General features: G+C 43.3%; 1 protein-coding gene across 1 annotated transcript in view; it reads right to left on the bottom strand.

Moving 5' to 3' along the window:
- Positions 1-27596, bottom strand: part of Ryr3 (ryanodine receptor 3) — a 369516-nt gene that overhangs the window by 209773 nt on the left and 132147 nt on the right. Inside the window, 7 exon segments of the mRNA XM_048333185.1 lie at positions 2457-2613; positions 4051-4125; positions 7374-7467; positions 10583-10682; positions 11578-11690; positions 15148-15226; positions 17896-17970. Of these exon segments, the coding sequence (XP_048189142.1) occupies positions 2457-2613; positions 4051-4125; positions 7374-7467; positions 10583-10682; positions 11578-11690; positions 15148-15226; positions 17896-17970 (693 nt within the window).

The raw sequence follows: 27596 nt of genomic DNA, 5'->3' as shown, positions 1-27596 counted from the left end.
TAACAAGCATTTGCAACTGTCCTGTGGCCCCAAGTGAGGGGTCATAGCAGTCCCAGGTTAATGTGACCTGACAAAAGGTAGGGTGGGAATTTCATCATTACAAATGAGTTCCAGCTCAGCTACGACGTGTGACAAAAATACAAACAGTGCTCCTTCCGGTGTCTATTTTATGCTTACCAGAGTGTCCAGCCACAAGAGGGTCAGATGACTACACCATCACCTCCCCAACTCCATTCACACAACACGTCTTACTGTCCATCTCCTGGCCTTTCCAAAGAGCAACCCCAACCGCCGCAGCACTGTCCAGATCCTGAGATGCTGTCTCAGGCCTCTGCCTCCTGTGTTCCATGTTGCCTAACACTGGTGGCAGGCAGGAACTGGCAACAAGACTCCGCGTCCTTGCAAGTGTTGAGCCATAGCCTCAAATCTCAGGCTCCTGAGGATCCATCATTTAAAACTCTCACAGCAACTCCACGGAGATGGACACACACAGCCAAGTGCTCAGGACGGCGTTTACCTCCAGCTCTGCTAAACCGGTGGCCTCCCTGGTCCCAGAGGACCTGACAGCCATCAGCTCCTTGCCTCCACCTTGCCTGCAAATGGAAGTACACAGGAGACAGGCAGTGGCCTTCTGGAAAGAAGGGGGTACTGCAAGGCCTCCATGGTGCTCTGAACCTTCCTGCTCTCCTTCCCCCAGAGTCCTTGGCACAGTGCTGAGCTGAGTTCCACAAGGCCGAGCCAAGGAAGGAAGGGAATCAAAACTTATCTGGGAGCAGGATCCTGTCAGCGGCTCGGGAGCTACCTGATTTCTCTGCTGCAAGAGGAACGGTAAAGACCTTGGGGGTCGCTTCTCTGTGCCAACTCATCTCCAGTCGGGTGGACACCAAGGGCAGAGTACTCAGGCCAAGAAAGGCTGAGCTGGTATTCCCAGACAGGCCATTAGCCATGATGAGTCGCTGCTCTAGTCCCGCCTTCCTTCCTCCCCATTCCTTCTCTCATCCCTACACTACAGTCCCAGGTGTCTTGTAGGGGAGAATGGATCTACCGTCTCTGTTCCTACAATGCTTCTTAAAACTTTTTGTTTTTTTAACTTTGATTCTTTTATCAAGCTCAAAAGTACTTCATGAGGCCAAAATATTATATATATATTGGAATTTTAAAATCACACTTCTGGAAACCTAAAAAAAATAGTGACAGTAACAGAAAGGAGATATACTTACCAAACCAGAGAGAAATCAAGTAGTCGATTAGCTAGAAGGCCACAGAACATGGCGTTTGGGCAGAGCAAGGAAGATAAGGACAGGAAGTGTGCATCTCAATGTTTGAAATACAAGTGTGGGAAAAGTCTAATTTTAATGGAGGACAGTTTAGGGGAAACTAAGGTATACCAATACCTTTCTCTGCCTAAAAGGACCATAGAACAACAGAAGGAGGGGAAGGACCCAAGACTGTGCTTCGAAGGATGGCAGTGCTGAAAGTCTAATCTCTTCTGATGGACTGGGAAGCAGTGATGCCCACAGAAAACTCAGCTGTCAGCTTTACACCCAACCCTACGTGAACAGAATCATCAACAACCCATCAGTGAAACTGTGTTGAGAACACAAATCAAAATCTATTTCTGGAAAAGAGCAAAGAAGAATGAAACCAGAGAGAAAGCTCCCAAAGGAGGTATGTTGAGCTGTCTGCTCAGACATACAGATTTCCGGAAAACCGCATGCACCTGTGCAGAGGCCTTGCTATGCTTGGACAATCTTTCCCAGAGCATCCGCAGAGTGGCAAAGTGGCCAACTGCCCATCAGAAGTTAGCTCCAGCGTGCAATTCTGCCTGCCCAACTATACCCAGCTCTGAGTTACATGTGCAGAATCAAAATGAGGTGAACACTAATGCTAGAAGTCCAAGTTTTTAAAAAATATATTTTGCTGATGTATATACAGGATAGTTGCTTATATACAGACATCAGATAGCAAGCATATTCACTCCCTATCCATGGTAGCACAGGATCCGTTCTTAGTGAAACCTGGAGATGGACAAGACAAAAAAGGGCTTGGGACTAAAGATAGTCAAGGAAAAGAATGAGGGAAGTCTAGGCACCAAGTGGCTCTACGGACTCAAGAATCTAAGATCTGTAGGACCCTGTCTTAAAGCCAGCCGAGGCAGAAAAATCTGCAAGACTCCATCTCCAAAACAACCAGCAAAAAACTGGACTGGAGGTATGGCTCGAGTGTAGGCTGCCAGCGGAGCAAGTATGAGGCCCTAAATTCAACCTCCACTGCTGCCAAAAACAAACAAGCAAACAAAATACAGAAAAAGTATTGAGAAAAGTGAGGGAAAAGGACATTCCTCCAAGAACTCCATGTCAAAGAAATGTAATTATCAGGGGCCTAGCTCCATTTCATTTTGCGGTCAGAGGGCTCACTTCCAGTTCAGCAACAAGGTCCACCTCATCAGATCTTACCTTTGAGGCCCGGAAGGAGAAGGCTGTGGACTTGGTGTCCGACTTTCCCCGGTCCTGCAGCAGGAGCCCTTGGTCCTCCGTCAAGGCCAAATAGTGGCCTGTGGTGAGATGTCGGAGCCGGAAAGCCTGGCCCCACCTGATGTTGCTGCCACTCCAGCTGGCAGGTAAAGCAGACACGAAGCTTTACTTATATGGAAGTAAGTCACTTTCAATATCCATTCCAGCCAGTAGATGTAGCCCCCTCTGAAACTAATTACCAGGGTCCTGGCCTGGCCTAGCATTTCATGTTTGCCTAAAGCGCAACACAGTGCTTTCTTGGGTTCCTCTTAAAGAAAAGCAGCATGATCCTGAGGACAGGGCACGAGTTTACCATCACTGGAGTCCTAGATTTGTTTCTCCTAAGTTTTTTTTTTTTTTTTTGGCCAGTCCTGGGCCTTGGACTCAGGGCCTGAGCACTGTCCCTGGCTTCTTCCTGCTCAAGGCTAGCACTCTGCCACTTGAGCCACAGCGCCGCTTCTGGCCGTTTTCTGTATATGTGGTGCTGGGGAATCGAACCTAGGGCCTCGTGTATCCGAGGCAGGCACTCTTGCCACTAGGCTATATCCCCAGCCCTCTCCTAAGTTTTACTTAAGCATGGTGATTACATAATCACAGAGTGAGTGGCCAACTTTCCTTTCGAAGAAAACTCATTTCTGAAAAGGCGGAGAGCCTCTCCCAATGTATTCTCTGAATTCAAACATTTCACTACCACAGATATTCTTACCATCAAGAGAAATAGTAAAAACAAGCAAACAAAACAAACACCTGACCAAACCAAAAAAATCCTGCAGCTTGCACTTTCAGAGAGAGATAGAAAATAAAACAAGGTGACAAACAGGCAAATATGGGGTTCTGTGTGGAAGAGATAAATTGTACAGGAAAAGTAAAGTAGGGGGACTGAGAGAAGGGAAAGGTGACTGATTTTAACACCAGCCTTCCCATGGTCCTCCACCAAAAGATCTGTATCTAACAGAAGTTACGGCAAATGCCAAGTTATTCAGTGGAGGAATTGCCCACAAAATAACCAGTAAATGAAGAGTTATCTCTTCAGTGAGAATAGGATACATGTGTCTAATTCTTTAAAGACACTCTCAACTTTTGGACTGTCAGTGAATCCAAATTACAGGATAAAAGGCTTTAAGCTCTTCTTGTTTCAGGCTCTGAGGAAAGGAACCCAACTACCAGAACTACAAATAACTGCATATGCCTGTTTTTCATTTTTAAAAGTCTATGAAGATTTTAAACAGGCCTACAGGGAATATAGACGTCTCATGCCTGTTAATGTCTCATGCCTATTTGCTTATTTCTTTCACACTGTTGGTATGTACAGCTGTGTAAATCAGCAGTCTTTAGTTTCTCTGTAACAAATTTGAATGAAGGAGTAGGCATGTGTGTGTGTTTCCTGAGAGAGCAGTACAGGAATTTCAGACCTTAACTCTGTACCAAGGACTTCTGAGAGAGGCCGGGTGAGGTGGAGGAAAGGAACACTCAGAGGCTTGGGCTAAATGAGGAAAGGGGGCACTTGTGAGAAGATCACACCTGGACTCTGCGTTACCTTATCCGGAGGGGTTCCACTCTCCACAGAGATCTGGCTCTGGTCCCGGCTCCCCCGGCTTCATAGAGCAACCTCCTGTGAGCAGAGCTGGAGATCAGTACTGGGCGAGGAACAGCTCCCTCCATAGGCTTGGACCTGCTGTGTGTGTCTAAGCCCTTCTAGGGCAGCAACATGCAAGCAGGCAGTATCCAACCTCACTTTCTTAGGAGGAATAAAAGCCTACTTTGGGGGAGGAGACTTTCTCTCCCTCAGTGAATTCTCTCAACTCACTAATTGAAAGTCCTACCTCCACCGCAGAATGCTTGCCTTAAATTACAAGCCAATCACACAAGCACTAGGAAGAATGTTGAAGCAGGTTTTAGAAAAAGCCATATTCAATAGTGATGAAAAGGAACTACGTATTTATTATTTTCACTTAAGAGTAAAGATGCATGAAATGCTACAAAATATGGCCTAAGAAGGCAGACAGGCCTGGATTTGGACGTGTCAGCTGGGTGACTCTGAGTTGCCCCTTCACCTTTGAACCTCAGCTTTCTTACCTATAAAACGGACCTAAGAAAGACAGTTATTAAAAAATTGTAAACATTTAATGTGATGTTCAAAGGGTAAGATGCATAAGGATACTCAGGGGTGTACAAATTACTATGAATTATGAATCTATCCAAAGTTTGTTTAGATATAGCTGCTCAGAAATACACATGGAAGAAAAGCACTATCGGTAGAATACAATTAATACTGGTTACTTCTGGAAGATGGAATTCTACAGGACATTTGTAAATCTTATTTTAAATGTATATGCTATCAGGAAATAATTAGTGATTATTAGGAAAGAGAATCCTATATTGTTCTAGAGTTCTAACACCCCAGTGGTCTTTGTACCAGCTTGGAATGGAAATGGTACCGTACTGACTCTGCTACCCAGAGGTTTTCACTGGGTCCTGCTCCCTAGCCCAGCAAGTGGAGAGGAAGTGGCTCGGCGAGGACACAGGCGAGCTGGTACTAGGTGAGCTGGCACTAGAGGGTCCTTTATCCCTGGAAGTCAGAAGGGTTCTTCAAGGTTCATTCTTCCTATGCGGATATGCTGGCAGCCTGATCTGTTTAATCTCACAAGGTTACTGAGGTTCAAACAGCGTGTTCCTGTTCTCTCTAAAACAGCTCGGAGAAAAGAAGTGGAGTGGGCGGCAAGCTGAGGTGCTTTTGAAAGCTTGGCTGACAGCTTAGCCTTCGCTTCAGTAAGTTACGTGACTTCTCCCAGATAGTCTGACAAGCCGGAGGCAGAGCCAAGGATCAGACCTTAGCTTGTGAAGGTGTTGAGCCCGGGTCCCAGGACCTTGGTCTCTACCAGATCTAGCCACTCTCAGGACTTAGAAGGAATAAAAATGACTTCCTATGCAGACTTAGCACCACTGTGTGCCTCTATGGTTGCTGGAATATCCCAGCAAGCTCCTGTTTCCTGTCCTCTCAGCCTCCCACATTCCAGTGATTCGGACCGTCCTGGCCAGCTCTGAGCATTTTCCTCACAGCAGAAGGCAGTGAAGAGGCTTACTGCTCACCACACCTACATGTCAAATAATGCCAGGGCATCCTGTTTCGTTCGGATAGCGACTGACACAAAGGTGCTTTCTACCTTTTATTCTGCAGCCGGTGGAGGCCTGCCGGCCTGCCTCAGTGAGCTCATTTTGAGCACTGCTATGGACCTGCCTCGTTCACTCCACCCCTCCTTTTAAATCCTTGCCTGGCTTCCCTTACCACGCAGGATCTTGACTGATCAGTTCACAGGAAGCTCAAAATGGAAAGCCCCTCTGAACAGGGTAGCTTCTGCTCAGGTCTTTTCTGATGTGATTCTAATTTTAATGACGGGGATGTGAATCACTGCAGGGGGAGGCACGTATGTGGGGAGTCTGTTTCATTTTTTTCCCCCAGATGAACAGGAATGAAAAGAAAGAACTGATGAAGTTCTAGTATTTTTGCATCTTAGATGTAGGTAACTCTGCATAACTCCAAATCACAAAGCTTCAATTCTTTGGCTACCCACAAACTTTCCTCTCAAATGTAGCAGAAGGTAGAAGAGAGACAATAAATAAGCTATTGCTTAGTCTCTTTTTTTTTTTTTAAGAAAAATTCTACAAATCAATAAGATCATATGATGATATTTAGGGTAGAGATCCTTAATTCTACAGGAAATCAGGTTAATTTCACTTCTCAGGGGAAACTGTCAAGTACTAGGCCAGGGTGAAGGAGGCAGGGAGTGAATTAATCATGATACTTGACAGATCTGTGCTTCGTGTGTTCTAGACACTGTTCTAGGTCAGGTCTGGTTCCCAGGAAGGGGCATTCAGACAATACGGCAAGAAGGAAGAGACCCAGACTGTAAGGACTCAAAGGATAGTTTCTGATATGCATAACAATAATGCATTAAACACATTGTTTCTGAGAATCTTCATATCAAATGAACAACCAGCCCTACTGGGGAGTCAACAGCGCTGGCTTCCAGGTTCACACCTGAAATTAGTCAGTGTGTGACCTTGGGCAAGAGGTCACTGACCTAGACAATCTCCAACCTGAGCTTCGTGCGCTATGTCTCTGTTGAAGTAGAAGAAATGCAGTTGACAATGCTCCCATAGGCATTACACAAAAGGGCAAGAGACAATGTCACTGTTATTCCAAATTCAATGTACTTTGGAGTAAGAATTGGATTTTTCTTCTTTTTAGTATGTAAGCCTTCGATAGTTACTGGGCTAAGAATTTTATGCTCTGTTCTTTTTTTGATAATCAGAATACAAAGGAACTTCTTAGTTTAAATTTAAGATTTGGCTGTCCTCCATGTCACAGTTAATTTTTGATAAGCATTGAGAGAGAATGTCACCTGAGCACCACCTCTGATGTCCTGGCTTCACCCTCTGCTGAGTCCAGCTGCAGCGAGACACTAGCGTTTGCTTTGTCCAATGCTAGTTGCTAATAAACAAAACTAAATCAATGAATTTCACCTAAACTTCTGAGTACATGACATGTGTAGGGTAGAGAAGAACTGAGACCCTGGTGAATAACTTGTGCAGATACATATCTCACTAGAATGACCTGTTTCCCTCACCAGAATCAACCAAAGAAAATTTAGGGTGTGGGAAGCATTATAGAATTGTTTCCTGAAGATACTTGTGCACATACAGTGCTTTCTGTGAGCAAACTCTACTGTCTTGCTGTTCCTATTTTACAAACTACTGATAGCTAGAGGAAAGCCTCAACTGAGCAACACTTAGAGAATGCATTTGTGGCTAAATATAAACATAAACTCTGTAGCTAGAAGGAAGAAGCTCCCGGCTCACCTGTGCTGCGAGTCATTCTGGTCTGTAGATGGAATTGTCAGACACTCATCATGACCGTGGAAAAGTCGTACAACATGGCCACCAAGTAGATATCCTGTAAGAGAATGACACTCTACCACGAGCTGGGGAAAAGTTTAGACACCATGTTTACAAAGAATGAATTCATGTAGGTCTGAGCTAGTTGCAGAAAACAGCCAAGACAGATACATCTGGGAAATTACAGCACGAATTCAGGCCCCAGGCAGAAAAGTGAGAAATCAAAATAATTCGAACTCTGCTCAGAGATGAGCAAGGCTAATCTCAAAGTTTGGATGAAAATAGCATGTTAGCTGATGGCATTAAAAAACAAAAGGAACATTAAGCTCCTGCTATTAGAAAGGTAAGGATTTTCTAATTGCTGAGGACGTAAATATATTCAACACCAATTCCCTGAGAAATCCTGACAATCTTGCTGCAGACTCTTTGTGGCAAAATCTAAATCAAATCACAGTCATGGGAAAGAAAGAAGGTGCTAAAATTATGGTATTTGAAAGAAAATGGATGGGTAGGAGATAATTCTGTTAAGCAAAATAAGACTCCGAAAAACAAGTATCACACGTTTTTTTTCTCCTATGTGGGGAATCTAGATTCCTCAAATTGAAGCAAAACAAAAACAAGGACATGAGTATAAAAGAGGGATGGTTTGGTGCAGTGGGAGGGTAAGGATGAAAGGAGAGGGCACAGTCTTGAATATGATCAAGTGTCTTAGATCCATGTATGTAAACAGAAGAATGAAACATGCCACAACTGTCCTAAAAAAGGACGAGACTGGCTAGTAAAGAGTAACAGAAGAATGAGTATGATCAAAATAATTTTATGTTTGCATGGAAATACCAGCATGAAACAAGAAAAAAAGGAGCAAAGAAAGCAGGCCCGGGGAAGGGGATTATAGCTGTTGTAGATATTATTCAGGTGCATTTAGTAAGCAGATTAAATGTGAGTGGTATTCTTATAACAACACAAGGAGGAAGGGGAATTACTCCCCAGCATCTCCGAGGATGGGAATAGATGCTGCTATCAACCAGCACGTGGCTTTCAAGAGAGGAATCTCAATAGTCACAGAGCGCCAGTGCTGAAAGGAAACAATCAGCCTGAAGGGCAAGATGACCCATTAGTCTTCAGATAAATTCTGAGCATTCATTCAAAAACACTGTGTCAGGAAAGAGGCCCCACACTGAGCTGATTTGCACAAGGGAATGGGAATAGTTATTTCTCTGGATTAAAAAAACAAAAAAAAAACCCAACAATAAAAAAAACTTTAGGCTACTCCAATCTCAGGAGACCTGTAGACTTGCTAATGGTGAAGGTTTGGGTCAGGATTTTTTAAAATCACATAATTATCTTGCTGGGAGTAGGGAGGGGGAGGGATGGGAGGACTATGGAAGGACTGCCTTCAACTCTTCTGAGCGCACAATTAAAACAGTAAGAATAAGAAACCAGGCCCGAGGAAAAAAGGGTGCTTCCAATCGACTTTGTAGGGTGACAGTCTGATATTCCTTCTCTCATTTTTTTTCCCCACCTAGGCAAGGAAAGATTTTTCTCAAGCTTTTCTCAGGTATTCAGAAGTCTCTCCTCAACGCTGTCATATCTTATCATAATAAAATTTCCAGTTTGCGATGAACATACTTTATAATATATTGTAGGGAAATCGTGAGTTGCCAATAAGCTTAGAAAACTAAAACCCTCAGTGACCAAGCTCTTGGTTCCTCTCTTCATCTCTCTCAAGGGGGGGGGGGGGCAAGCTCACTCAGAGTCCATCTCTAACATTCTTAGGCTTCTTCGGCCAGCATCCTGCTCCCATGAGAACACCATCCAACACTGGCGCATCCTAACTGTTCTGAGTGGAAATATTCTGGGCCGTCGCCCGGGAAGCAGCAGCACGACGAGGACCCCTAACGTGCAGAGAATGATGTGTATTCCTCTGCAGTGGGTACCGAAGGGGGCATTCTCCACGGAGCCAGAGGCCTCCCCCTACTGCACTGTGTTGGCCAAGGTACCAGAGGGCCTTCAACACATCTGTGAGGATCTTTTGGACATGATCTGCAAATATTCCTTAATTAATCTCTACAAATCCTCTGCTGCGAACCGAGAGAGACTTTCGTTCCTAGAGTGAAAATGAAAGTTTTAACACAGAAATTGATTCAAAACTTTCTAGGGAAAGGTCTAAACACAGACCTGATTCTTGATCAAAAAGACAAAACAGAATAGATTTAGGGAGTTGGGCTAACTTTGGCATCCACAAAAAAAGGGTGAACAAATCTTGTCTTTAAAAAGCTTTCCCCACATTGTCAAAAGAGTTAATTAAGTATTTGTCCTTTCTTGATTATTCGGTTTGATTCTGATGCCTTCTGAAACTGGGGGTTTGCCTTGACATATCTCATTCCCCCCTGTGTTTCAAACATCATAGCACAAAAGGGCATTCCCAGTTTGGAATGACTAGGCTCAAGAAGAAAAATAGGGTCTTTAAAGACTGTGTGCTACAACTATTTTTAGAAGTCTGATCTTGCTATGAAGTTCTAGAATGGAATGCAATAGCCTGTAGGTCACTGGCATTTTATTATTCTGCTCAGCAGTGCATTACCTACGTGTGAGGTAAGGCCAGTGTGTCTATTATATAATGTGCATGGTGCTTTGACTTTGCCTGGATCCAAGAAATAGAGTGTAAAAGTAAAGTTGAATGATCTTATTTCCATGAAAAAAATACTGAGGAACTTAGTGGTCTTCCATAAAGATAAGTTTAAGAAAAACAAATGGAAAAATTCACTGTTGATGTACAGAAAGTATTTCCCTAGCACAGAATGAGGTATAGGGAGAAAGATAAACCATGACAAATTATTCTTCCAAGATGGAAGTTATGTTGTTTGTATACTTATAACTAATAACCATAAACAAAAATGAAAACTCAGCGAGAGAGGAAAAGTACACACTCAAGTCTTAAATGCTTACTGTGCTAAATTAATAATGAACCAAGAGATTACAAAAATAAGGTTGGGAAGTTAGGACAGAAAATAATATGGATTAACATCACAGAAATTGAGGTGAACTAAAATCATGCTATCTGTGCACAAGAAATTGAGGTGAAAGCTGTGAAATCACAGAAAATGTCAAATAGCATAAAACAGACTGAGAGGCCCAGGACGAAATGCATAAAATAAAAAACAAGCCCACACCTTCTTCCACACTACTTCCAGAGCAGGTAGGATGTACATTCCAGAGCGTTTGCATAAAGGAGGCATCCACTTGTATGCTGCCGTTTGAGATGGAGAGATGCTGCATCAGAAACAAAAAAGAGGAGACGTCCTTTTCAATTAATTATCAGTCCAGTTCTAACAGAGCAACTTGCCTGTACTTCCAAGGCTTTTGTTAACCAGCCTTATTGTCCCTTGGCTCTTTCTACATAGTCTGTGGGATACTTCTTTCTCCACCCAATCTAGAAGCAGCTTCAGAGTGGGACACTTTATTCTGGGAAGAGGAAGTGTTGGGCAACAGGGATGGTAGACAAGTGTTGACTTTAACTCCTCAGGTGGACTCCAGGTTCAGTATGAAATCAGAAAATGTATATTCTTTGTAGAAAACAATCTCCCAAACGGGAAGAATGACTCCAGCACTTGAAGAAGGCAAAGTAGAACCTGCTGGCAAGGTTGGGTCTCTGAGAAACTGTTGAGAAGCTTAACCACGTAGCTCTGACATGCTCTTACTGTCTGCGTCCGCAGCCTCGGGTCCCACGTCTGGGATCCCAGCCCAGACGCCTCCCCAGCTGCAAAATCTCTCCTGCAGCTTCCAACCTCCACAAGGCCCTACACACTAGTACATTTAGAAAAAGCTGATTATCTGGTATTCCAGCGTGTATGTGTGTGTCTTGTTCTCTAGTGAGACAAACAGTATGACAAATCCTCAGTGATGTGAGTGAATGTCTATTATTTCCCGAGGCATTTTAGCAGAGTCCTTTTGGGTACAGCACTGTAATTCAAAAGGATACTAGCAGTTAAATTTCTGGCACCACGATTAGCTGGCAGAAGAAGAAAGTTAGTCATCTCTCGCGCATACTCTGTAAAGGCATCTATCTTATCTTGCCCAACTTTGCTGTGGCTCATTTTCTCTTGGCTACCTTTCTTTAAAGGGAAAATTCTGAAAATGAAAGACACTCACCCTAGGAGGTACTTACAAGGTATCTCTCAGAGGACACACTGACAAGGATGAGGTCATCTCCAATCCGAACTTTCTCCCCCTCAGACCTCTGTTTGGAAGCAGGGTGAATGGTCCACCAACAGGCTTCTCCTGCATGAAGGCTCCTTGGATTAGTCATTGTGTTCTGGAAAGCAACATCCCTAACTCTGATCCTCATACTCTGATAATCACCCATCAAGTACACACTCATTCATGTGACACACACTGAGTATCACGCACTCGTAAGCGTACTCTAGATTTAAACAATGTCCCTAATTCTGCCCCTCATATTCAATAGTCCTGATGAAAACATTTGAAACACACATGCATATTCATACACCTGCATATACATTCACACTCCAGACTTCAATCTTTATTTCCCTGCAATCATTTCAGTTTCATATATGCTTTGGGCTATATCTGTCATTTTAATTTTCCTTAAAGCAAGACAGGGTTTGGAAAAGAGTACCAGAGGGCAGAAATCATAGACTGAGTATTTTCAATGCATGTATAAAACGTTTGTTTCAAAGTTTTTCAAATCTTTGTTTTGCTTCATTTTATGGGTCTACTAAACACTTAAAACACATTATATTTGCTCACTATCCACCCGTGTGAAGTGCTACAAAAACGTCATAAAGAGATATTTTAAAATACCCAAATCTATAAGGACTAGGAAAACAAGCGAGAAATTTATAGCAAGGAAGAAACATTGGCATTTTGGAAAAAGGAAAGCAGATGGATAGTCTTAGCCAAGAGAAAGCTAAGACAAATCTTTGAGTAAGATCATGAAGAAGAGGCCACTAAATCAAAAGCCCACCCTTGCTTAAATTCTGTAGAAAACTCTCTGGAACTGGAGGTAAAATTACTTGAAAGGATAGCAGTAGAAGATGGGTTGAAACAGGAGGGAAACCACCTGCAAACCACCAGGGTCTGTCAAGCAAGTAAGAGTCTTCCTGAAAACAGAATAATTAGGGTTTGCATGTGATTAACAACAACCCTAGGCTGCTGGGGTGTATGTGCGTCAGCTACAGTGGAGAGGACACTCTTGGAATACTGAACCACGCTTGAGCTTGGGCACCCAGGGAATACTACACTGTGCCTGCGCTTGCTTCGCTCTCTCCTCCTCCTCCTTCACCAATACCAAGGGGGCCTTACATAAGGAGGAGATGAGATGAGATGGGAGGATGGAGGTGCAATCCAAGTGAATGGCTCTGACTCCAGGCCCGTTTCTACTTGTCTCCACATGCAGTTTCTGATCAACCAACATGAACTCAGGCTGGCTTGTGTGTCTGTCTGGTCTGTCAGAAGAGGTTCATACCACCAAGGTGATTTTAGACACTCAGAAAAACTAAGTGCAGCATAGAAATGATAGGACAGAAGGTGAACAAATACAGCATCAACACTAGACACTATTTTGAAAATGAACTGTACCCTTTGTGGGGGAGGGCTGTTGGGAGGGGGAAAACCTGGAGGAAAATGGGAGAAGAGGTGACCCTGTTCATAAAGGAATGTACTCATTACCTGGTTTAAGTAACAGTATACCTCTGTAAATCACCTTTACAATGAAAGTAAATTAAAAAAGAAACAAAGTGCTAAAAGAATAACCTCTGCTGCTACCTTTCCTCCACTTCTTTACTGCTAGTTCTAATAGTTGAAATAGCTTCCCTGAGCACTTGAGTAGAAAGTGGTATTTCTCAATTTCTTTTCAACTTTCAGAAAGTATAAAATTTTATTGATATAAAATGACCATATATGACTTCCAATTACATACAAGACTGACAGCTGGTTAGTATGGAGAGGGCCAACTTGCTTTCACAAGATATGTCCCTTTACTCCCCTTCCCCATTTTTAGCAAAGGTTAACAATATTTTAGAAGAAATTATATTTTTAGACATATACTTTAGCTGAAAACGAAGAAACTTCAAATCAAGCTCATATCTAATCTTATCATAGGGGAAAAAGCTGACAACAGCAGAGGCAGAGTTAACCTCCGCCCTGTGCTACCACAAGCACAGGAGAAGAGTGTGTGTTCTCCTACAGGGTCTCTTAAGACAGCACTTCGCAAGACACAGACTACAGTTGCACATAGTTAGATCACCTAGGTTATTTTCCTTGATCGCCTGTAAAACCAGATATTCTGTAAAACCAGATCCGTAATTTACACATTGGGCCAGTTTAAAAACAACAACAACAACAACATAGGACTTTTGTACTGCTTTGGTGATTCAACATAGAAACCCCTTTGTACTTGGGGGGAAATGCCACAACACTGGAGATACATTCCAGTTAGACTTATAGTGCATCTTTTGGCTATTTCTTTTTCCAAGTTTCTAAGCCTGGGGCTCAGCCTCTGATCAAGTTCTACCTAATATCCTTCTAGTAAATTCTTACTCTATTTGAGCCCATCTGAATCACTTTCTATTGTCTGTAAACAAAAATCCTGATTGGTAACAGCTTAACCTCTAAATGGATCAGAAATCCTAGATGTAACGCCTTTGAGGTCCAGACTTCCAATCACGGGGCATGCACTACCCCAGATTAGCGGTTTTTCTTTGGGTAACTGTGGATAGTACAAAGTAGTTTACTTCACTGGGATGATACATGACTTCACTTGACTGCTACCAACTGCTCTATTAGTATAGGGAGTAACACAGAAAATTGACCTCTTCTTTCACACACTGGCTGTAGTAATCCTATTTCTCTGCTCTCCATTTCTGGTTTTCTACATCATCAGGTACCACTGTGCTCACCACCCTTCTGAGCATGCTCCTGGTACCACCAGTATATTTTTTTATTGTACACACACACACACACACACACACACACACACACACGATAAAAGACAAATGACACTGAACCACCAGGTAAGAAATTTAGGGAAGAGGTACTCATCTGTTAACTTGATTCTATCAAAGCAAATTTTAAGTTTGAGACTAGGATAACTAAGGCATTTCTAATATTTACTAATACATTCTCCATTATTTGTCCATTTTATTTTCACTATATTTACTTTAAGCAAGCAAAACGATTTCTCCACTTACACTTCTCTACTTCTATGGTAGGCTTTGTTTGCAAAATTTTAATTATAAAAGTAACTTTAAATAAAACCATAAAATAAATGATATTAAAGGGGATACTGATTGGTAAAAATGAAGGTGTTGAATGTTCTTGAATGACATCTGGGAAACTATGTTAGAGACATTTTGTTCATTGCAGAATAGAAGGGTCTGCTCCTTAACCGAGATTCTAGTTTATTACTTAACACTTCCTTAGGCTACCTTAATTTGCTTCTTAGCAGTTACTTAGCCTTAATGGTTCTTATCAAGACTCATTTTTCTACATATGTTTAGACCCAAACTCTAAAACAGTTTGTGAAGACAGCAGCTGTGAATAAAACATCATGCTCTCCATTCTCAAGATTTCTGCTTCCCTATCCTTCTAGTTCATTCTCGGAAATGTTATCAGTTCTCTTTGATCTGGATAGTCTAGACTCCTACATGAGCAACACCTTCAGAAAAGTCTCTGCCTGAGAACCCACTGGGCAGGAGCTCTGGGAACAGCGGCTTACCTGTGGCATGATCCCGGAGACCTACATCAAAGGCAAGTTTATCTGTCTGGGATCTTGATGTGGTCAAGCATGTGAGGAACTGTGAAATGAAAGCGTATGCTGGTGACCTTGATCTTGCACCATGCTTGGCAGCCCACCATTAGTTACCTTCCTGTCCATTTCAGCAACAAGTTGCTTTAACAAGGATTCAATTACTTTGCTCCTTCAAAGTTAATTGCTACAATCCACTTGGAAAATTTGTTACACATTTAAAACCTCAAAGATGATCTTATTTGATGACCTGTGGATTTAAATTTGTACAACTATATGTTATATCAGTAAATTGGGATCACTGATGATGCTTTAGATACTCAGCAACTTGTAAATTGGAAATATAAATGGAACAAAAGTGACAATAGTAGAAAGTCCAGATAAAACTTAGTGCTTCTCTTCTGTAGGATATTATGTTATTAAGAGAAGGCATCAAGAATGTATAACAGCATGGATCTTTGTTTATAATATATTGAACCACAAAACCATAAATAACCATGATACATAGTATACTTGCAGAGCTAACATGTGAATAACATTTAAATTCTGAGCACTGGATCAAAAAAATATATCCCAGAGTGATAAAAGTGTGTGTCTGGATAATGAAGGGTTAGGGGACGGTAGGGATAACATGTGCTACTCTACCTATTTATTTCTTATTTCCTAAATCTCCTGAACTTTAAAACTTCTCAAATAACAGTGGTGTCTTTCTTTTCTGATTATAAACACATATATATGTTCAGGTAAACCTTCAAAAAATCATTTTGATGCCAGTCTTGGGGCGTGAATTCAGGGTCTGGGTGCTGTCCCTGAGGTTTTTGTGCTCAAAAGTTGAGCCACAGCTCCACTTCCAGATTTTTTTGGAGTTTAACTGGAGATAAGAGTCTCACAGACTTCCCTGCCCAGGGTGGCTTCGAACTATGATCCTCAGATCTCAGCTAGAATTACAGGTGTGAGCCACCAGCACCCCAATCAAAAATGATTTTTAAAGCAACTTAATAAAGAAAAGACCCTTTGCTACCTCTATGACGACACATAAGAGGCAGAGGAGGGGCAGGTGGGTAGTGGTGATGAGCATCTTGTGCAAAGTTATATTTCATAAGCTTCATTCCTAAAGTTGCTCTTAAAAGGATTCAGCCAGTGTGCGTGAAATCTTGAAGGCTGAATTTACTGGCAAATAGTGTAAACATTCCTGTCTGTACTAGAAATTTGCCTGAGTTTTCCAAGCTATGAGAAGTGTGCACGCACAAGGCTTTAATTCAGGTCCTCGGTGCTGTCCCATACATAGCTTTTTCCACTCAAGGCTTGTGCAACTCTATCACTTGAGCCACAGCTCCACTCCATTTATGTATGTATGTATGTATGTATGTATGTATGTATGTATGTATGTATGTATGTATGTATTTATGCCAGTCCTGGGGCTTGGACTCAGGGCCTAGGCACTGTCCCTGGCTTCTTTTTTCTCAAGGCTAGCACTCTGCCACTTGAGCCACAGCGCCACTTCTGGCTTTCTATGTGGTGCTGAGGAATCGAACCCAGAGCTTCATGCGTGCTAGGCAAGCACTCTACCACTAAGCCACATTCCCACTCCCTCCACTCCTATTTTAGTGGTTAACTGGAGTTAGTGGCCTTTTAGTGGCTAGAGTCTGTCCAGGTTGGCTTCAAACCACAACCCTTGAACCACAGAAGTTGTTGGGGTACCAAGTCCCCTGCACAATGTGTCCACATGTCCTACTCATACACTTGGCCAATTCTGTTGTCTTTTGCCATGAATGACCAAAACCAAGGGGTGTTCAGACTGAAAGGTCAACTTCTCATCTGTGCTCAGGAAAAACAAAATGTAGTAAATAAATTATTTAATAGGCAGCTGCTGATTCCACTAATTTGACAGTATAAGCTTTTGGAAGAACTCTGCCTGAGACTGCAGGTGTAATGTGTGAAAATAAAGTCTTGGCTTAGTGTATCAGTTTCCACTAGGGCTAGCAAAAGAAGACAGATCTTCTTTTCACCGACAGCAAGTGAAAATAAGACACTTAGGAACCCAGACTGAATGTTAGGGAGTTGACAGGTATTAGCCTCGGGTGACATCATAATACTTGTCATATGATCTGCAAATATCTGTTATTCCTACACTCTTACAAGTTATATTTATTTTTAAGTAGCATTACTTTTCAAGTTACAGTGAGCTGTTACCATTCTGGTTACTGTGGTTCTAACTCCGCGAGGAGTCATTGCCTTAGGCCTTATCCCCTTGTCTCTGGATTAACACAATGCTTTCATATTCTCTGAGGATTAAAGGCCCTGAACACCATTCCATTTCTTTCAGCTGGGCAAGAGAAATGTCACAAAACCCCCAATTGTTTGGTTTCTCTTCTATGTCCGTTATGCTTGCACACTAAAGACATCAGTCACTCTATGGTCTGTTTTATCAGTTAATCCAACCATTATTTACTAAGCATATAATATATACAAGCCCTGTACTTATTGGGTTAGGCTTAGCAAAGTAAGAAAAACATATGACTCTTTCTCATGGAGTGGGAATGTAGTGAATTTTAAGCACAAGTGCCTGAAGCTGGAGGTAAGTGCTATGAAGGACGATGGGCTGATGATCTGCATTCTGGATGGCAATACTGAATTAGAGTTGCTGGTTTCCTGCACCACTCCCCCTCCTTCTCCCTCCTCCCCTCCCCTCCCCTTCTCTAGTTCCAGATTGCTTACCATTCCACTGAAGGAGTGCCTGAGGAGAATTGCATGGCCATACAGCAGGGTCCTGTGGCTACCCCCTTGTGCTGCCTGTGGGAACAAGGAGGGCAGATGTCAGCGTGTGCCAGACATGGCTTGTGGAGACAGCAAAGCGGCATGGAAATTCTAGGGGACAGACTCATGGCAAGCTCCCAAGAAATTCATTCCAGAAGCAAGTGTCTGGCTAATGTGCAGAAGGAGACTCGTGACTACAGCCATGCAACATCCTCCGGAGAGGGCTCAGGGCCATACTTCTCCCCGGAAATGGCCGCAGAACCCCAGAGCTGCTGTACCAGGAAAGCATGTAAATGAGAAAGGTGCTGCTTACCTTCCTTTGAAACTTCTCAGAAGCGTTCAGAGCGAGAAAGAGAAACAAAGGTGATGTAACTACAGCCTAGAGAGAGAAGGCAGCTTGGAGGGCGGGCACAGGTTCACATTCTGTGTCTTGCAGTCTCTGTCTTTCCCTTCTAGCATGTGTGCTTTCAACTCTAGCACTTGTCTTCCACTCAAAGGACTTCTTTCTACACAAATGGGGTGGCTGGGAAGTCCAGGATGTAAAAGGGTAACTGGTCGTGCAGAAATGGATCCTTCACTGGAGAGACCATCTGGGCCTCTCTGGTGCCTCCCCGGCCGCTCCGCTTTGGCCCTTTGCTGGGCAGCATCCCACACCGTGGAGAAGGAGGTGTGAAGGGTGGAGACTGCCCAACACGGAGCCGTTGGAGGATGAAAAATCAAAGTCAGTCTCCTAGGCTTTATTATTATAGCCTATGTTCTTCTACCTTGTCTTGCCTTTGGTCTGATTCCCACTTTGCTATGCTGAACTGAGCAGCACATGATAGGAAACAAAACTCACACCAGGCGCAGGTGAGTAGGTAGCGTGAACAGCTGAGCCTACAGACAATGGAATATTTGGCCTCAACATTTCCCGGCGGGGGAAACTCATCATCATGTGAACCCATCTACAGATAGGCAATGGGTTTTGATCACACTGCTCTTTTAGGAGGTAATGAGCCCAGGCTCTGTCCTCTCTAAACGCACAGAGAAGTAAGAACCCAAGAAAACAATATCAAGATAAATTCCAGCACTCTCCTTCTGTAGATCAAAGGCAGCTTCTATGGAACCCCCACTTTACGCTGGGCAGTCTGAGGTTTTGCTGTCTGGGCACCTTCCCTCCAGCCACCACAATCTGCTGGCAGGGAGAGAGGTAAAGGTATCCATAATACGGCTACAAGCAACTCTAAGTCAACACTATGTGGATTAACAGAATCATTCCATCAAAGAGATGTGTTCTCATATCATACAACGAACCTAAAGAGAGGAAAGATAAATATGGCACCATGTTCTAAAAAGCTGATAACTAAATATAAATGTGCTGTGCCTTTCTCTTGACAGCTATAGAGATATTTAAGTGTTCTTCAGATTTTAATACCATGCAGGAATTGCAGCACTCTTTCCAGTAATTCCGAATTTCTCAAAATCACTTGCATTTTTAGTTTCTGTATTTACAAATGTGCTAAAATATTTTAAATTTACACATAGTAAATAACTTGCACATGTTTCCAATCTAACTGAAACGGTACCGTACGCTTGTACTCTTACAAGCTGGCTGACACGGGGGAAACGCAGTCCCGATTTGAACAACTGACTGAAGTGTGTTTCCTGCTGTTGTCTATGGCCCCACCTTTCCTCCAGCTTTTGGTTCCTCTAAGGTCTGGAACTGTAGGAAGCCAGCAGCTGCTAGCCCGAGACAGTGGCATTGAGGAGGCTGGCTCCTCCCCTCTGCACTTCTACAAGCATCTCAGTAGCTTCCCGTCCTTACAAAGTGTGAAGCCTTCGGAAACCCCGCATTGGGAGTGGGAGAATTTTCTCTGGAAGGCCCGGTAGCAAATCTTCATGTACCGAGATGAAGATCTACCCATTACTCTTACCACTCTAGCCATACTGGATTTCCTCTGTTACTACAGGTAAGTGTGCCCCTATCACGGGGCTCTCCTTGTCTGTTTTCTTCTGTTCAAACTATTCTTCTTCCAGTATCCTCTCAGCTAATTTCTACCCTTTATTCATTTCTGTGCCCACATATCTCATTAGAGAAGCCTTCTCTAAAAACCCTCTGAAAGAGAACACATGCTCTTATCCTATTTCAGTTTTATTCTCATGTCATTTATTAGCTGATATAACTCCATGTTATTTTCTATACATATTCATCTTCCTTTCGTCTGTACGTTCCATGAGCACCCGGTCTTTGCCACATCCTAGGCCATATGTCAGGCCTGGCCTGTAGGAGACATGTACCCATTCAGCCTGGACAATGTGATCTTGTGTTTCCATTCTCCAGAGAGGAAAGAGGAGGCCTGTGAGACTTAGGACATTTCCCTTGGCTGGTTCATAAGCTTTGAGTTGGATCTGAACTTGGAGCTAACTGCACATTCTACTAATCCTTTTCACTACTTGATAGGAATTCTGGAATGGTATTGTAGGAAAGATGTGGCAGAGGACTTGGAAGATGGTGAGAATCTGCTCGTGGTGGGAGCAGATCCAGAACCCTAGGCTATGAAACTTAATCAGGATGGCAGTCCTGTCCCTGACCCCCCCACCCCGCCCGGCTGTCACCTCTCTGGCAGAATGACAGTAGTTGGTGCCATGTGCCAGACGGAGGAGGTAGGGAAAAACTGATAAAGTTCTGATGTCATATCTAGAGGAAACCTGTCCCTCGGGCCATTAATACTAGCATCTAACCTGAAGTTTCAAGATTAATTTCCATCCCTGGCGTTTCCTTCTTGGCAGTACTGGTTTGGAACTCAGGGCCTTGTGCTTGCTAAGAGGCACGCCACCGCATGAAGCATCCCCCTATCCCTCTCTTGCTTCAGTAGTTTTTCGGACAGCTCTCCCTTTTTGCCTGGGGCACATTTTAGACCCTGATTTTTCTACCTATACCTCTCCTGTAGCTGGAATGACAGGTGTGTGCTCCCAGTTCCAGGCTGTTCTTTAAGATGGCATCTCACTTTTTGCAATGGCTGAGTTCAAAACCACAATCCTCCAAACTGTGGCTCCAAAGTAGCTGGGATTTTAGGAATGAGCTGCTGTGCCCAGCCTTCTAACATTTCCTCCCATAGCTGCTAGAGGATAGACACTCTCTCCCAGAGGGTAAACCAGATAAAGTACCTTCCATCTAGCCACACATAAATGCTTCAAGACAGAGTTTTCAAAGCCATCTCATTTTATGATCTGTTGTCCTTTATTCCGCTTCAGGGGTTCTGGGCTCTAAGAAACATGCCCGGTTCGCAGGAGGGCTCCTTGCTGAACTGATTGCAACCTACTAAGCTTCGAGGCCATGACTCTGCGAGGTGTGGCAGAGCACGTGTGCTTTAATTTTCTCTTGCATTTGCATCCTGCTTCTGTTCTTCTCTTAGGCCATCAAAGAAAGAGGGAAAGGAAAGTCCAAGGTCCTAGAACATGACGAAGGCCCTTTCCGTGGCCTAGGCGATGGGCCTATCCTGTCACACAAGCGACAGATAATAATCCTGCCTTATCAAGAACACTTAGAAGTAGAAATAAATAAAATCAAATAATGTAGTATGACCAGTTAGAAAAAAATCATGAAATATCCAATTTATTATTGTCACAAAATATCAAATTTGCTTAGGTGAGTGGAACTTTTAAAATAAAACACTATTGCATAAAATAAATTTTGATTGGGTAAGACAAAGGAGTGTAATTTATCACAAGAGGAGAAATGGTAATGCATAGTCTCCTAAATTCACTTGTAAAATTACTGGTTTTAATTAGAATTACAATAGACTATTTTGGGATTCAACAAAACTTCAAATTTTCTGGAAATGTGCGGGGGGGAGGGGAAGGTGGGAGAAAAATGAGGGAGGAGGCAACAAGTTTGATAAGATTTGTACTCACTGTCTAACGTACGAAACGGTAACCCCTCGGTACATCACGTTGACAATAAATTAATTTAAAAAGTTACAAAACATTTTCTGGAAATGCCAATAAGAAAAGGAACTGAGTTTTAAGAAATACTGTGATACAAAATCACTCCGGAGTGGATTACAAACAAGTAGGGAGCAGGAGGCAGCCAGTGTGTTAGTACCTAGCTATGACAGCATGCTGAGGTTTTCAGTCTAATGGCGCCTCAGTGGGAGCATGAGGCCCGGAACACTGTGACATGCGTGTAGCACACTAGAAACGCATTCAATAAAAGCCACAAGAAACACAAGCAGATAAGAATATCAGATTCTGGATGGATGAGAAAGTTGAATATCTCATTTCAAAATTAAATTCTAGAACAGCTAGCCTATAACAGAGTCGTTTACATGCTTTGCAAACCTAATACTTACCCATGCTTTGAAATAACAAATACATTCAAAGGAAGAAAAGATGAACAGGAATAGATGCACATGGCTGAACTTCAGAACAATGGAAACAGCAAAATTTCATAGACTACAAAGAGATTTTGTCTCACTCTGACAAAAGGGCTAATATCTAATCAAGATATGTGAAAAAAGTCTCAAGAAGCAGGCAAAGCATATGAATTAGTGATTCATAGTGGAATAAAATTGAAACATATGGAAGCAATTTTATCTCTCAGTAATGGAAGGAATAACAAAGGAGTTGGGGTATATCATTTTACATCTATAAAATTTGCAAATATAGAGGAAAAACTGTGGCTGGAGCTGTAATTTAGCTGATGTAAGCCAGCAAACTGTGGCACTGAGAACTACTGCTTTGCAAGGCATGATGGCAATGTGAGAAAAGAGTAATAAAAGAGGTCTATAACCTTTGCTGGAGCATATGTACACAGTGGTGATAAGAGCATTATAATGGGCACAACAAAACAAAATACCTGGAAAGGACCTAAATGTCCCAAAGAAATTATTGTCTAGTAAATCACGGAAGCTCTTCCCACCTTCTATTCTGCAACCATTAAAGTCTGAAGTCACAGAGGCTGTGTGCAAATAGAAAAATGTTTATGATATGCCTCTGTGGAAACGGTAGACCACAAAATGTCTCCAACTACTATTAAGTATAGACGCCAGTACGATAAGGAAACATATAAAAATGAAATAGTCTCCTGGACAGCTGAAGAACCACTAGCCTTATCCTTTCCTGAGTTTTCTTCAACTCCATCATTGTGTCATCAGCTCAGTAAAAAGCAAACATCTAGGTACAGGGGTGACATGCTGCATGAATTTAAAGAAATGAGGTGCCATGAAAGGATTGTGTCTGTTAAACCCTCAGTTGCTCAAGGGAAGTTAATGCACCAGGATCCTCAGGAACATGATTCCCCTGAGGGCGTACAGGCCTGCATTCTAGCAGCTTCCTTTGAGACTCTGGAGCTACCTGAAACCCCCAGAGACAGCTTCTCTTCAAGACCCTGGAGCCCCTCCATACTGCACCTACAGAACAAGCTCCGGATTGCACAGGAAAATCTTCCGGCACAGGAATTCACTCCTGTATGGCTCCTCTGACAGCCCGTCATCTTCTCTAGCTCCTGGCTCTTACTGGGTTCTTTCTCCTACCACAGCAGGCTGGGGGATCAACTACTTCTGCTCAAATTCTGATGACTTTACTCAAGCAAACTACTTTCCTAGGAGGGGTGGACAGGGAGGGTGGAGCAATGCCTCTCCAGTTCATGCAGCAGCAAAGACACTGGCAGGCACTTTCCCAACAGGTCTTGATTTGGAAATGCCTGGTAATAGGCAGCTTCTCTTTCATTGCAATAAAGCTGGCACTTTCTTGTAGAACACTGCAGTTCAGGAAGACAGTCTGTGGACAGGAGGAGTGTATATACATATCCATTGAGCTGTTATTAGGAGGCAGAGCCAGTGAATGAGACAGGAATTCAACAGGTATAGTGCAGCCCTCCTAATTCCCTGAAATTCAACCTGAAACCTGGAAGAGTTCAGTGCGGGATGTGCCCTGGCTCTTCATCAAGTGTTTGGAATGGACACTCCAGTACAAGCTGCCAGAGTCTCCATTTTCTGGGCTGGGCAGAACTATCTCATTTCTTAAACTCTCCACTGTGGGGCACGAATGTGAGGTGGTGTCAAGGATAAAATGTCAGTCTTTCCACACCTTGATTTTCTACTCAATGGTAATGGGAAGTAGTCTAAAACCAACAGTCAGACATGCCTGAGCCACTGGCTACAGAAACCTTCAGGATGGACCCCTGCAGACATTTCCCTTTAAGAAATCCAAGTACAAGCAACTCAACTCAGAACTCAATGTGAAAGGCTTTCACATTCTGAGTATCTCTCAGGGGCTCTCTAGAGACCGTGAAAAAAAATAAATCATACCAGGCACATGCCTACGATCCCAGTACTTGGGAGAAGGATTGAGAGTTTAGGATGTGTCTGGGACAGCAAGACACTGTCTCAAAAAATATCCAAAACCAAAACCATGCAATAGGAGTTTAATCAAGTTCTGAAAAGAAGAGGCACCACAGTGTTTCTCCTGTTGCCGGTATTAATAGGCACACACTACTCTGTCTAGCCATTGGTTGGGATGGAGTCACAGAAACATTAAGGCTCAGTTGGCTTCAAACTAAGATCGTTGTTTCCTAAGCATCTAGGATTATGGGCTTGAGCTACAGTACCTGGCTGTCACGAAGTTCTTGAAGTTCCTCCCCCAACCCACCATGGTCCTGGATGTCTTCTATCAACTGACATCTCTCCATTTCTTATCTTTCTATTCCTACAGTACTGGTCCCAACTGTGGTCTTGCTACCTGCAGGTTGGCTCAGCATATTTTGTCTACAAGCCCAAGTAAAACACAGCTTGTTTCTTTCTTGAAGTGTGCATGTACGTGGCCTTGGGAAGAAGGCTGCACGAGCAACCTGGAAAGGAAAAGAACAGGTGCTCCTGACCCATTACAGCTGCCCCAGACCAGAAGCTGTTTGGGGGCAATGGCTCCATTACTCCGAGCCGCTCATGGATTCATCCTGGAGAAGTAGCCTGCAATCCGAGCTGGAGACTAGTCACTAGTAAAGAGTTTTTGAAATGAAAACAAAACCACATAAACCCAGCACAACAAACTGGGCCATTTTCCTAAGATTTTGATCTGTGGGGCAGTAGTGGGCTGGGCTCTCAAGGAACTGACCCGGAGTCCTGTGTGCCCTGTATCCCAGACACGGCACAGTGTCCCCGACCTGAATCTCTGGGTCACTCTGATGCACAGACGGGCCTGAGAGCTAGCCCGCTCAAGCTTCTCGGCTATTCTGGACCTTCTGCCCAAGGAATCAGTATGGTACCTGTTACTACGAACATCCCTGCCTTCAGGACTATTCTTCTGGATCCACAATTGCCTTTCTTTTAAAAACATCTTTCCACAAGCAAAGAATAAACATCTCACTTCCTTTTAGCTTCGGTGGCGTTAGGAGTGATATCCAATTGCCCCTCCTGACTCAGACCGGCTGGTGCATGTGGCAGATGGGAAGGCATGACCCTTCCTGTAAAGTTTGCATGCGTGATGCCTGGACAGTTCAAGCTTGATGGTGAAGCCGTTCCAGGCCTGCCTGACCCCCTGGAGACCCATCTACTCACCATACTGCCAGTCAGCAGAGCATCCCATCCATGCCTCCCTCCTACCTATGAACTGCACTAAGCCCGGGGAAAGTCATGATTAATGGGAAAGAACATGATTAGTGGGCTGACACTGTTTCTTCTCTACTTGGCTGACCCTCTGGCCCCCATGCCCATCCCCACCCCAACTGGAACCAACCATCTTGATACTATGCTTCGCTGTGGTTTCTATGTGTTATTGGTTCACCTCAGTGAACTGTAGCATCTTCATTTACTCTGCTCCACTCTTGTATCTCTCTGCAGGGTTAGCGCCTCACAGAGCTGTGAACTGCCTAACGCTTAGGCAATGTTCCCACATGGTCGTTTTCAAAAGTCTACCTTTCAGAGCCCTAGCTTAGGTTCAAATGCTTTTTCCACCAGCTAGCCTTTCTGTCAGGTGGGAAGAAAGGTCAAATGTCTCCTCTGCTGAAATGTGATTGGAAACTGGGACCCAAATAGAGCATGCACCATCTGATCTATTTTCTCCCCATTGTGCAGGGAGCAAATTTATCACTCTGACATTGGGAGGATAATCTACTGAACCAACAATACACCTGGCTTCCTCTGAGCCCTAAGCCACTGTGGAAAGCTTTGCAGGAAGAAATAAAGGCATCTTCAGAGGAGCACCTTCAGAGCTCCAGAAAGAGCAGGAGGAGAAGCTGGCTTAGAAACACTGAATGGGTTTCACAATCAGAGGAGGAAAAAAAAAATCCTCCTCTTCATATGGATGAACAAAATTACAATACACTTATGTTCATGTTTGCTTTCTTCAATGGATGGGGGAAACTAACTAAAAGGTGGACTTTTGAAAAACAGCCATGTGAGAAGAATATTTTGCCTAAGTGTTAGCGAGTTCACAGCTCTGAAAATTTCCTAGTGGGCTTTGGGTTACTATTAACATAATGTGATGCGTTGCTACCCAAAAGAACATTGCAGCTGATCTCAGCTCTTTCCATCGGAAAGGATGGCTGCTGACTGGGACGGACTTTTGGAAAAGTCCTTGAAGAAGCAAATACATCACCCAAGAGAAATTGTGTGTGATGGTCCTCAGCGAGGAGAGGTGGATGGCCAGAGACCTGAGACATGATGGGATATTCAAATCACTGAGGACCACATCACGGCCCAGTCATCAGTATGTACATTTATCATATATAGGTGATCAGCTATGTATGCAGCTTGATGAATCAAGGAAGAAAGACTTTTCTTTACACCCTAGGAATTTGTGCCAGGAACCAGAGGACAGAGGAACACAGGCAGCATTGTGAGTGCTTTTAAAATATGTGAAGGGAGAGACAGTTCAGGACCATACAGCAGTGCACCCCAAGACTCTGTTACCTGAAAGAGAGCCAAATGGTTTCATAAGCTTTTACTTCTTCTAAGAAAGGCAGGGGAAAAGAGAAGGCTAGCTAAGTCTTGGAAACATCCCTGTGAATATTAAGGTCATGTTCTTCATGAAAATAATATCTCATTCTATCCCTATGATGCTGGAAGAAGCTTCTCTGCTGGTGTCACTAGGCATCTCCTTCAAGCTAATGTCAACTGGGCTTGGCTGGACTGGTTATGGCAGGCCCCACAGAACACAGATCCCTGGCACCAGAGTTTGGTCCCTAAAGTTCTTTCTTATAAAGTGGAATCCGGAACATTAAAGAACAGTTCAGATATCCATGTCTTGGTGCCAGAAGAATGAAGGCAAGCCAGAGTCATTCTATTGCTCAAAGACTTTGGCAATAATGCTAAAAATGTTAACCCATGCTCCTTTCAACCAAAAAGAACATTCCAGAAAAAGTGATGCCTGTATTTGGAACTATCTTAAGAGACATGAGATACACTGCAAGAAGTGGTTGCAGCAATACACATGTCCAATGTAGTCTTGGAGCACTGATTCCCAGTTCCAATAATGAGAGTCTTACAGTGAAATTATCACTAGATTATAAAATGAGGATGAAAACTACGGAAGCTATTTAGAAGGTAACAGAATACTGGTAATATGCTTGGCTCATGACACCAGTTTTGTTAAAATGGTGACCCTGGGCTGGGGATATAGCCTAGTGGCAAGAGTGCCTGCCTCGGATACACGAGGCCCTAGGTTCGATTCCCCAGCACCACATA

Source organism: Perognathus longimembris, chromosome 23 (assembly GCF_023159225.1).
Source record: "Perognathus longimembris pacificus isolate PPM17 chromosome 23, ASM2315922v1, whole genome shotgun sequence".
Lineage (NCBI taxonomy): Eukaryota > Metazoa > Chordata > Mammalia > Rodentia > Heteromyidae > Perognathus > Perognathus longimembris.
The sequence above is the reverse complement of the archived record's forward strand: the minus strand, read 5'-3'. Positions and strand labels throughout refer to the sequence as shown.